This window comes from Clupea harengus, chromosome 13 (genome assembly GCF_900700415.2).
Source record: "Clupea harengus chromosome 13, Ch_v2.0.2, whole genome shotgun sequence".
NCBI lineage: Eukaryota > Metazoa > Chordata > Actinopteri > Clupeiformes > Clupeidae > Clupea > Clupea harengus.
The window spans coordinates 6,927,096-6,939,595 of NC_045164.1; the positions used below are offsets into that span (position 1 = coordinate 6,927,096).

Genomic DNA, 12,500 nt, shown 5'->3' on the forward strand with positions numbered 1-12,500 from the left:
AGACACACAAAGGCTTTCCACTGCAGAGCAATAAAACCCCACAAAACACAGAAACAGAGAGACTCAGAGGCCGCACTGGCTGATCCTTACACTGGGGGCCTACATGGGGAAAAGTGTGTGTGCATGTATGTGTGTGTGTGTGTGTGTGTGTGTGTCTGTGTGTCTGTGTGTCTGTGTGTCTTTGTGTGCATGTATGTGTGTGTATGTATGTGTGTCTGTGTGTCTGTGTGTGTGCATGTGTTTGTACCTGTGTGTGCATGTGTGTGTGTGTGTGTGTGTGTGTGTGTGTGTGTGTGTGTGTGTGTGTGTGTGTGTGTGTGTGTGTGTGTGTGTGTGTGTGTGTGTGTGTGTGTGTGTGTGTGTGTGTGCGCCTGTGGACACACATGGAGCCTGAAAGTTTTACAGAGTTTAGGCTGACCTACAGACGAAAGGTAACATTAAATGCATGGTGTGTGTGTGTGTGTGTGTGTGTGTGTGTGTGTGTGAGTGTGTGTGTGTTTGTGTGTGTATGTGTGTGTGTGCGTGTGTGTGTGATAAATGCTGTCTGGAATCCAGAGGCAACCCACAACTACTCTTGCCCTGTCTCGAGGGAGACTGACAAAACACCCACAACGATCTTACACGTTTATGTAGTGTTCATTAAAAGCTCACAGCAGCCTCACTCAGGTTCTCCTGTTTCAATGCTCCGACTCCAAATCAAGGTTGTGTTCTTCTTACTCACTGCACAACACGGCCAATAACATGTAGACTTAGTATTCCATTAGAAACAAGTCAACAACAAAAATAGGTCTCTTCACAGCAGAGCAAAGTCCATGCACATCACCCCTCAACCACACACACACACACACACACACACACACACACACACACACATACACACACACACACACACACACACACACACACTCAGCAATATATCCTGAGTGAGGGCTCACAGAAAGGGACGTGGTGGGGTGAGATGGTCACTGAGGGGGCGGAGCACTTGGAACACTGCCCAAAAATAGCACACATGAGAGAATGGCCAGACTGTGAGCGTGTGAGTGTGTGTGTGTGTGTGTGTGTGTGTGTGTGTGTGTGTGTGTGTGTGTGTGTGTGTGTGCGGTCTGTGCAGGTTCTGTATTAGTCTGAGCTGTGGCTATTTACCCCAAAGGCATTTTAGCCCGTCCCCTTTGAACCTGCCCCTTTGCCAGATGTGATAATACTGACCCCCCCCCCCAATAACTGTACGCACACACACACACACACGCACCATCCCATGTGGGTCAGCCAGTGCACCCTTCACACACATTCCAGACACACACCTGTGGCCCTAGCACACCTGTGCGGGGAGCAGAAGGAGGCCCATGGGAACTTACCGACTACGTCCAGCGTGTAGGTGTGGTTGATGCCGCCGTACTCGTTCTCCACTAAGCAGGTGTAGTTGCCCTTATCTGACGGCACCACGCTCTCCATGATGAGGGTCCAGTGCTGCTGCCGCACCTGTGCAGGAGAAGACAGAACGCTTACGGTTAGTTAACCAGTATCCTAAACGCCAAGCCGTGGACAGTTCACTCGAGCATCTTATTCTGGACCACGGTGCTAATTCTGTTTTTAGCACAGTGCACTGGACCTGATTTTGCATGAAGCAAAATACTTTTTGGTTTCTCTTCAAAATCTTGGGAGTATCCTGCTTATCTTGGCCTATAAGAGGTTCTTTATTGTCTAGGGCAAGGCGAAACGTAGTAAACAAAATGAACATAACACAGTACAGAACAAAAGGGATAGAAAGTGCTGACTTTCTATTCATATTTCTTTTTTAATCCGCGTCAGCTTGGAGTGAATGTTTGGCAGGCGTGAGCAACTCCTACTGATTAACGTCGATAGTTGGGAGGAGGTCGTCTCCCAAAATGAGGAGAGGAGAGGGCAGAGAAAAGAAACAGACAGTTGGAGTAAGAGAGAGACAGAGAGAGAGAGAGAGAGAGAAACAGCATCCAGGAGAGAATAACAGGGAGAGAGAGACAAGGAAAAAGTGATTAAGAGAGAAAGAGGGAGAGAATGTGTGGAGGATAGAAAAATAGAGGGCAGGAGGTGGAGTTGAGACAAAGCGGAGCACCGAGCTGTGAGGTCTGCTCTCAGCAGAGCATGATGGGAAAAATAATAAGCGCAGCGTCGACAGACTGATCCTAAAAGCCAGCGCCGCCCCCACCCCAGGAATCTCTCTCTCTCTCACTCTCTCTCTCTCTCTCTCGTGACTGCGGGCTACAATCCCAAACCTGCCGGCTCTCACTGATCAAGCTGAATCTCTCTCTCTTTCTTTCTTTCTTTCTTTCTTTCTTTTTTCCCTCACACATGCAAAAACACACTTTTTTTCATTGTCCGTATTTTTCTCTCTTGTTTTCTTTCATGCCTGTCTTCATTTCTCCACCAAGATCTCTGTTATTTTCCTTCTTTCTCCATCTCTGTATCGTTGTCTCTCTTTCTTTCTAGTCGCTAGTCCTTTCTGTCTTGGCAGATCTTTCTGTCTTTGTCTGTCTAGCTTTCTATGCCAACTGTCCAATTTACAGTGTTTGTTTTTGTCCCTGTTTGTTAGCCTGACTTGAAAGTCCTTTGTGTCATAGTTGTAATTCCATGGAGGGAACAAACAGTCACCGTGGTTACATGGATTCGAATAACTGCCTTAGTCGGACTGAAATCGCATTATCCGTTTCATGTAAGCACCTTAGTCGGATCGTAGTCGGACCGCACATAGTCAGAACCCTGGCACAGCACAAACACAGTGTCACTAGAACCCTGGCACAGCACAAACACAGTGACACTAGAACCCTGGCACAGCACAAACACAGTGTCACTAGAACCCTGGCACAGCACAAACACAGTGTCACTAGAACCCTGGCAGGGGACTGTTCAGACGTTAACACACAGGTGGTCACAGCAAGAGAGAGAAGAGAGAGAGGCAGGGAGAGGGAGAGAGAGAGAGGGAGAAAGAGAGAAAGAGAGCATCCTGGTGAGAAGACCAGCATCAGGGTTCTGATGACTGTCTGGGGCTTGTATCAACATCCGCTTCAAACCAGGGACAGACGACAGACACTTGACTGAGGAGGAAGCCTAAACTAAACCTCCAACACGTTTCTACTAGCGTGACTGCGGGGCAGACAAATGCTAAGACCTTTGCAGAATCCCCTTGTGTTAATATTTATCTTTTAAACATCTAACTGACTGGTCATATCTTAAGCATCTCACTAATGGCGTGAATGTGTCATGTCGGGCACAAAAAAATAAATAGCAGCTCTTTTGGTTTCTTTTGGGACCTTAGCCGACTTGAGTTCCAGTCGCAAGCAATTATTTCCAAGGGTAACAATCTGATAATCGCAATACTAGGCACTGTTTTTGCAATATGGCCGCCATGTTTACAAAACTTCTGAGCAGGTTTGACCAAAATCCACCATCCAAAGAAAACACACTGGCTCATAGGGCTGGAATTTCTCTCTCTTTTCAAGCGAGATACCATATTCACATCGAAAGGAAATAAAACGTTATTGGGCTATTTGTCTTTTCCATGACGACCAGCCTCAGGTATTTTTAGGATTCATAAACAAAACCCCCCAACATATATCTGCAGGGCTCCAGAGGGGCGGTGGGGGTGAGGGTGATGACACAGATGTAAAGTGAAAAATGTGTTTTTGGAATAAGAATTCATCACACTGACTGACTGACTGCAGACACTGTCAGACTGGCAGACTCTGCTGAATGGTCCAGACCAGACCAGATCTCCAACTGGCCTTCAAGTAAATATTCCTTCAATTGATGTCCTTCATTTTTAATACTGGGAACTTTCATTGGACATGGATGAGAAGACCTGCAAATGCTGTACTCATTTTCTTACTCTCTTTTTTTCCCCCTAATAGTTTTGTATACATTAGTATGGTGTACTTTGTCAAGTTTAACTTGTCATAAGATACACTTTTTGTTAGGGCTATAATTAGCCCTAAGGTTACTTAAAATATAGTGTACCCATATATATATATATATATATACCCAGAATGAAACACACAATGTCCAGGAACTCAGACCATTTCATGGGGGTGCAGAGGTGGAGCTGTCTAGAGTATATCCTGGGTGAGCTGGAGGCTTGGCATGTGGCGGCTCATTGGCTGGTGATATCGGAGAGTCGTCTGTTTGCTTCGGTTTTGTTCTCGGCGCTGGAGCGCACACACAGGGTTCAGGACCTGGGCTGTCCTCGCCGTTAAAGTTTAACCGCTCCTCAGGTTTTCGGCCTTTTTTTTGCCTATCAAATTGATTTGTGCATTTAGGGGTGACAAGCGAATGTCTACTGACACGAAGTACCTCGAACAAAATCCTATATTTCTAAATTCAGTGGACTATATTTTCTGTCTGTCCCTGCATGAAGAAAGGATATCCTTTTTTTTATTACTTCCCCCTTATTTTTCATCTCTCCCTTGTGGTGTTCCCTCTCTCTCCCCCTCCCACGTTTTGTCGGTCCATAGATTATCTGGTTCCTCGGTGGGCCCACCCTACCAGCGCCTGGGAGTGCTCCTGACCTGGAGGAGACCTGTGCCAATCCAGAGCCAGCCGCCACAGCCAACACACAACAGGGCAGAGGGAAGGGGACCCTGTTGAGCGTACAAACACGGATGACTGAACCCAATTTCACACACTCCACCTCCATTTTAAAGCCAGAGACCAGAGGCGTTGAGAGTTCAAGTGACAGAAGCACACAAACACGCACACACACACACACACACACACACACACACACACACACATAAAGTCCCAAACTCGTGAAGCTCAGCAAGAAAGTGTGTACAAAGTTCACTTTGCTTTGCAAAGTTGGACACATTTTGGAAAAGCAAGCACAATTACGGTGAAAGAGCAAAGTAGTTTCCAGCTGCTACATGTTCCACAATCTCACTAAACTGGACGGCATCCCAACATTTTAAAAGATTTCAAAAGTGCCTTATGTCTTATGTGAAAAGGAGTTGACAACCGGCATTCTTTTTTTTTACGCTGTCCCTAGAAGACACACTCTAGAACAGTGGAGCACATGTTCTCACCTTGTATCCGCCCATACGGTCCTCCTGCCGGAACGGTCTGGCGTTCTTCAGCCAGCGCATCTTGGGCTTGGGATTCCCTCCCGCCGCGCAGCGGAACTTGACAGTGTTGGCCGCCGGCACCGCATGCAACCTCTTCTCCATTTTCTCCGGCATCGTCCAGTAAGGCACTCCTGCGGGAGAGAGAGGAAGAAAGAGTGGGATTATTGCAGGGAATTTCAGCTCTTGGGCACAAATTAAAAAAAGAAAAATTCCATAAACAAAAAACCTATAAAAGCACATCAGCACAAGCATGCCATATCTAACCCAAGAATGACTTGCTATTAGTCTTCACATCTCAAGTCATATCTCTAAGAAACCACGGAAGCCTTGCATATATGGTATGTTAGATTTGTTCATTACAATCACTGAAAGATAGAGGCCTGCACGTTGGCAGTGTCTGAATCCTGCTTGGCATGCATACACAGTCCTCACACATCTAAACTGTTTAAGCAGGAGCACATGGAGAGCAGAAGAGGAGGGGGGGGGGGGTGGGGGGGGACCCATCCTGGACTCCATTTGATTTCAGTTGGGGAACCTTGAGGGCACCCCTAGTGAATAAAGTGTGGTTATGGGCCCAGCAAGCTAGAACAGGCAAACAGGAAGGAAAGAGGGAGAGGGAGAGGGAGAGGGAGAGGAGGGGAGAGGAGAGGGGTGGAGATTGAGATGGAAGGGGAGGGGGTATCAGATGGAGAAGCTCCAGTGTCTCTTCACACCCCCCTCGGCCCTCTACACCCGCTCCGCACGGCTCGTCTGGTTAGTGTAACCCTTTGCATCGCTGTGGAGCAGCTTAAATCAAAACATATTGGGTTTCCTCCCAGCCAGGGGTTAGGGGCGGGTGGGGCACAGGGGGATTACAGAGAGAAGGGGAGGGGGATAATGGGGGTAAGAGAAGGGTATGGGGCTGGGGGAGGGGGGGGGACATCAGCTTCCAGAGGAGAGAAGTTGCAGTGCATGGCCAAGAAGGGAACTAGACCATCACATTCGGTTTGACTTGGTTCCGTTTAGCGTCACACTGTGGCCTTTGTGACGGCCGGGAGGGAAGGCTCTCCGTCACCGGTAGAGACACGGATGACAACGAAAGAGCTGAGATCGCTGACCTGTGATTAATCATTAGACGCTGGTAGTGAGTGGATCGATGTGTAAGAGGAACTCGCTGCGGCTCCACATGATCAGCGTGTCCTTTTTTTACTCCCTCTCTCTCCCACTCTCTCTCCCCCTCTCTCTCTCCCTCTCTCTCTCTCCTGATGTGAAATGGGCCTGGCTATGTTAATCTCACTCTCTGCTTTCAAATGTAAGCAGAAAATTAGCCCCTCTTCATCTGTGCTAACAGTAGAAATGACTTGCCACTGGCCGTTGATTTTCTGCCCCAAAACGGCATGATGAAACTGCAGAGCAATTTTCTCTTGAATGAGAAACGGAAAGTGTAAACGTACTTTGAAACCCAAAAAGCTTCCTTCCGCTACAGAAGCAAACTAGCATGCTAATTAGCACACTATCTCTTCCATTTCATACCTCTCTTTATCTCTGGCTCTCTGTTTATCTAGTCAAACTTTCTTACTTTCTCTTTCTTTCCCTCCTCTCTTCCTTTTTCTCCCTCTATCCATCCATCCATCCATCCATCTATCATTCTAAATGCTGCTTCCTCTATCCTCTCCTGACAGACCAAAGGCCCAGGCCCAACATTCCCACATCTTCCGCTTGGCTTGTGGTGCCCTCGTAACCGCTCTCCGGGTGCCCTCTGACCCCCGTGACGGAGCAGATGCGCCAGAAGAGAGGAGACAGACACATCAGGCTTCACAACGCCTTTCCCATGCCCTCCACGCCAGAGATGCCAAACTTCAAAGGGCGCCACCTCAGTTCAGCAATGGCCCCCACCAACCCCAAACCCCAACCTCAACCCCAACCCCACCCACCACGTCAGGAGGAGCCTCATATCCACTGACCTTCACCCCTTAGGTGCTCTAGGAAGACTTACAGCATGCCCTGAACCCCAGGACCAGTAACCAAAGGGTTATTTGCGACCAGGCGCTTGTGAGTGTCCTGGTATTCATATCTCATTGCGTTACGAGAAAGGGTAGAACACCGGCCAACTTTTGGCTTCTCTAGTAAATGTTAGCAGAAGAAAACAAGAGACGCCTGGTTTGGGCTGAAGTCTACCTAAAAAAATTAAATAAAAAAAACATGCGTGACCAAACAGTACAAGGAGGACCGAGATCACAGTGACCACAAGTCACTGAGACACTGATTACATCTCATTTCCTTGACTATGACAAAAAAAAGAGCTAACGAACAGAGAGGAACAAATGAAAACGAAGCGAAAAACCCAACTCTCGCTGAACTCGCACGTAAAAACATTAGCACAACCGCAGCCTCACATCACAGACCTGCCAGCTCGCTCCGCTCAGGCCTTCAATTGTCTCCTTCAATTTTCGGCCGCTCCGCTGACAACACACATGAAACAGGAAGAGAAGGAAAACAAAGAATCCTTTAAAAAAAAAAAGGGAAAGAGAGAGAAGTACGGGGGGGGGGGGGGGGTAATGTACGCTCAGACGGCCGTGTTGTTAAAACTCCGTCTGAAAGTAATGTAAGAGAGCAGTGAGGGGGTTCGGTGAGCGCAGTGATCCAACATGCCGGGCCCTGAAACGCTGCCGGCTCCATACTACGCAACACCCTCGGCCCAAGGCCAGGACGCCCCAGAGCGGGGAGAAAGTGGGGGGGGGGGTTGGAGGGGGGGGGGGGGGGGCAGTGGAGAGAGAGGGAAAGAGGTAGAGGGTGAAGGAGGGTGAGAGAAAGTGAGGGAGAGAGAAAAGGAGAGAGAGAAGATGAGTGTGTGTGAGAGACAGAGAGACCCTGGGCTCCATCCAAACCAGAACCTAGTAGTTAAACCCCCCGCCACACACACACACACACACACACACACACACACACACACACACACACACACACACACACACACACACACACACTGACCAGACTCAAACCCCTCTCCTTCAACTCCCTCCTCCTTTTGCTCTGCCTTACTCTTTGTCGTTTCATATTCTGTTTTGGAATCTTTCGAACACCCCCCATCCCCCACCCTCCAGCCCCCATCCCCCGGCTGTGTTCAGACTGCAGATTTGACTTTGCTTTCAAACAACTTTATTAAGACCCAGAGGTTTTTTTCTGCACAGCCTGAAACCCTTTCTCTCTCCACCATGTCAGATGCATTTTGAGCAATTAGAGTGTGCTTAGGAGCCAACAAGGCTTGTGTGTGTGTGTGTGTGTGTGTGTGTGTGTGTGTGTGTGTGTGTGTGTGTGTGTGTAAGTGATTGAGTAAGTGAGTGTGCGTGTGAGTAATTGTGTGTGATTGTGTGGGTGTGGGGGTGTAGATGCGTGCAGAGAATTTTAACAGGATATGGAAGCCCTCTTGTTCACTTTTCTTTTCCCCCCTTCTAAAAAAGCTGAACGTTAAAGAGGCCTATCTCCCTCTCTTTCTCTCTCTCCCTCTCTCTCTCGCACTCTCTCTCTCTCTCTCTTTCTGAATACCCCTCCCCGTTTCCCCCCTTTTTTTCTTTCGCCACAGCACCAATTCAAAACACGTCTTCCATCAGGTAACTAACGGAGAGCAGATGGGCTGCCTCCATAATGGATGAGCGCAGCTGACAGACTCCCCAGGGCTCGACTACCTGAGACACACGCACGCACCCCCTCACACACACACACACACACACACACACTCGCGCACACACACTGAGGCTCAAAGGCCCGGGGAATGCCAGGAATTCACCTGCACTGAAATTGCGATACCGGGTGAATGCCGCAGAGCGCTCAACGACAGGCCTGACAAACAACTTTCCATGAGGCAAGGAGTTCTCACAAGCCGTGTATAAGAACACAGGGAGAGCATAGAAAAAAAAAATAGATACTAACAAATAAAGACAGGCAAAAAAATCAATAACAAATAAATAAGGTGAGACGCTTCTGTCAGAATACTTAAGGACATCTGCAAATGTTTAATGCACTTCCAGAGACATGTGAAAAACCACCATGGTGAAAGAGAACTACATGATACGTGTTCTCATGGCCTGCAGTGGACCTCTTCAATATGACCCATGCACCAGCTGTAGTCAGTACAAAGGACCAGACGCAAAAGGGAGAAAGGGAGAGATTTGCTAGCGAGATTTGCTCTTTTCCGCCTACAGTTCCCTCGTTTTCCCGATACTCACGTATCTGTTCTCCGTCCGCGCCAACGTCTTCTGAGCGTTCCGTGTCGTCTTCGTCATCGCCTGACGAGATGGCATCTGTGAAGAACCGGCATTACTGTCACGTCTGTGGTCCTTTCTTCACACTCGCACACAAGTATACAGAATGTTGCACAGCTCTCTTGTGTGTGTATGTGTGTGTGTATTAGGCTCTCTAATACACACATATATACGCACACACATGCATTTCAAAAGTCTGAAGAAGCAACACAGCCAAATTCCATAGCCATATTCCCAAAGGCAAACTCACACTTCACACTTAGGCATTCACTTCAACAACAACAACATACACAAACACGTTGCTAGGGGTGGCTGAAGCTTAGGGGTGACTGCCACATCAAAAGACCCAGCCAAAGAAGTGCATTGCGGGAAAACTAAATTACTACTTTGCCAAGTCAGCCGTGTTGAAAAGCGTTTCCCTTTCAAGTGATTTCGCTCAACAGAATTGCAAAATCCTACCACCCTTGAAGGATGAACCACATCTCCACTGCGTAGGCATCAAGCCCCGCCCCCCTTTCCGACCATCTGCGACCCGCCTCTGCCTCGGACCCCCTTGCCCCCGCCTGGCCCACTCACCTGTCACATTCACTATGAAGCAGAGCGTCTGTCCGCCCTGCACCCCCAGCGCGCTGCACGCGTACAGGCCCGAGTCTGTGGGCACGGCATCGCGGATCTGCAGCAGCTCCTGCTGGATGAGCGTGCGGTTGTCTAGCCCCAGCGCCGAGCCGTCTTTGGTCCAGGAGATGGCGGCCGCCTCGGGCAGCGGGCAGCTCAGCCGCAGCAGCTCGCCCGGCGGCACAGAGCACAGCGTGGGCTTAGAGATTTGGTATTTGGTCGGCGTCTCTGCAGAGCGGAAGGGGAGCCAGAGAGAAGGAGATAGAGAGAGAGTGATAGAGGGTGTGGAGGGGGAGGAGAGGTGATAGTGTGCAGAGGAAGGAGGAAGCGAGAGGGAGGAAAAACAAAAGAAGAGGAGGAGGAGGAGGAGAGCAAGAACAAGCAATGGTGTAAGAGAAAAAATGAAATAAAAAACAATCACCACACCGAATGAAAAAAGACCCGGCCCAAGTGAATGCACTGGAGATGGACACATGTGGGAAATGAAGGAGCTTTCTGATTGGGTGCTTTCTTTAGAACAACCCCCCACCACCACCACTACTGCCAACCACCATCACCACCCTCCCCATAAATACAGACTCCCCCCCCAGAGACCTGCTCTTAAATCGCTGATTCCTGAAGCATGCAACCCAAAGCCGCGAGCCCAGAGGAAGGGTGGGTGAGGACAGTGTGTGGTAAGGAGCGTGTGCCAGTCATGATGTGACCAACCCTGACCACCCCCCACACACACATACCCGCTCAAGCAGCCAGTGAATGCAGTTGAGTGCAGCGAGATGAGAGCTTAAAACAGCGACAGGCAACGAAAAGCACCCTGCTCAGCAAGAGAATGACAGAATAATGAAAGAAATGGACGAGGAGAAAAAGAGAGACAGAGAGAGAGAGAGGGATAGAGAAAGAGTTTGTGTTTGTGTGTGCGTGTGTGTGTGTGTGTGTGTGTCTGTGTGTGTGTGTGTGTGTGTGTGTGTGCGCGTGTGTGCATGTGTGCATACGTGCCTGTAAGTATGTGTGACAGAAAGAGGGAGAGAGTCAGTCACAAAGCCAGAAGGATGAAAAGATCGCAGAGAGCCGACCGAGTCTGTGTCAGATTTCGTCTAAACCGAATTGGAATTAGAATACCAGTGTGGGCATCCTCTTCACCCTCATCCATTACCACAGTCGGGCCACGAGCAGACGGACTCTAACGCTCAATAGCAACATGTCGGGCCTTACATAAAACACCTCCGGTAAGAACACAGGAAGCAACTGTCAGGGTAAACAAGTGAGCCTTCCAACGTTCCGATCGACACACTGTTTGTACTAGGTCGCACGTACCATTTCATCCAACTCTTCACTTTCAAAGACAGAGAGAATTTAATCAACTGAAAGTCAGATTTAACCCCAAGATTGGCTGGGGTACAGTGCTGGGGGAGAGATAAAAGATTCCGAGGCGGGAAATGATACGTTCGATATCACAAGAGCAATGCCGGCATATCTGATTTCAGCGCAATTAACATAGCTGTATGATTAAGCCCAGGCCGCAGTCATCCACCCTTAAGCAATCATACACACACACACACACACACACACACACACACACACACACACACACACACACACACACACACAGAGATTTCTGCACTGACTCAGTCTATAGGTCTCAACATTCAGTCAAACCCTTCATTATAAAAACTGGCATTTGTCCAACTTTTTTTTATTGCACTCCAAAAATGAATGTGTGTGTGTGTTTTAGTGAGTTGGTGTGTGTGAGGGAGGGAGGGAGAATGAGAGAGTGTGGGTGTGGGTGTGGGTGTGGGTGTGGGCAAATGTGTAACGGGTATGTGTGTGATCTGTTTCAGAAAGGTGGGGGGAGGGAAGGCGAATGCGAAAGAGATTAAACGGACTTGAGCGTGGAACAAGAGCGCAACTTTAGTAACAATGCAAACAGGAATGGAAAGAGCGTGGTTGGACTTGTCTGCAGCCAAGGGCTGGAGGGGGAGGCAGAAATAATTAGAGACGCAGCAGAGGCACTCCCAGGCTTTCCTGTGCCGCAGCACACCTCTCCTTCTCCGCATTCCTCTCCCATTGTGTGTGTGTGTGTGTGTGTGTGTGTGTGTGTGTGTGTGTGTGCATGTACTTGACTGTGTTGATGAGAGAGTGTGTCTCTGTGTGTGTATATGTGCTCGAGAGCATGTGAGTGTTCTCACTACAGCAGGAAGGGAAAGCCATTCCCATCACACAGGGTCCACACAGCAAGAGACAGAGTACGCGCGCCTCTAGAAAAAAACTCCCCCCGGGCACATTGCACCACACAGGTATGGTTCCGGTATTGTGTTTTTTTTCCTCCTCACTCCGGATATCATTAAGCGTTTTTTTTCTCTCTCTTCCTTCATTCTCTGCCCCCCTGTGTGGTCTACGGAAGAGCCAAGGTCTTGATTGATGGCAGTGTATTCATCTCGCCCCAAAAGCCCTCTCTGGCTGCCACACTGTTATTTAATTATTATTGCCTCTACGCTTCCCCTTATTGTGCGATCAAAGCGGGCGAGAGACAGACAGACAGACAGACAGAGAGAGGGAG

At 48.9% G+C, this 12,500-nt stretch overlaps 1 protein-coding gene across 9 annotated transcripts in view; it reads right to left on the reverse strand.

Annotated features, from left to right (window-relative positions):
* The window catches only part of fgfr2 (fibroblast growth factor receptor 2), a 50,013-nt gene that overhangs the window by 26,676 nt on the left and 10,837 nt on the right, over window positions 1–12,500 (reverse strand). For 7 of the 9 annotated variants that reach the window (XM_031578523.2, XM_031578526.2, XM_031578522.2 and 4 more), the window contains exons 3-6: window positions 9,908–10,174; window positions 9,296–9,370; window positions 5,052–5,221; window positions 1,356–1,479 (exon numbers count right to left, since the gene is read on the reverse strand). In XM_031578523.2, coding sequence (XP_031434383.1) covers window positions 1,356–1,479; window positions 5,052–5,221; window positions 9,296–9,370; window positions 9,908–10,174 — 636 coding nt within the window. The remainder of the gene's footprint in view (window positions 1–1,355; window positions 1,480–5,051; window positions 5,222–9,295; window positions 9,371–9,907; window positions 10,175–12,500) is intronic. The other 2 variants (XM_031578527.2, XM_031578528.2) reach the window with 1 other exon arrangement.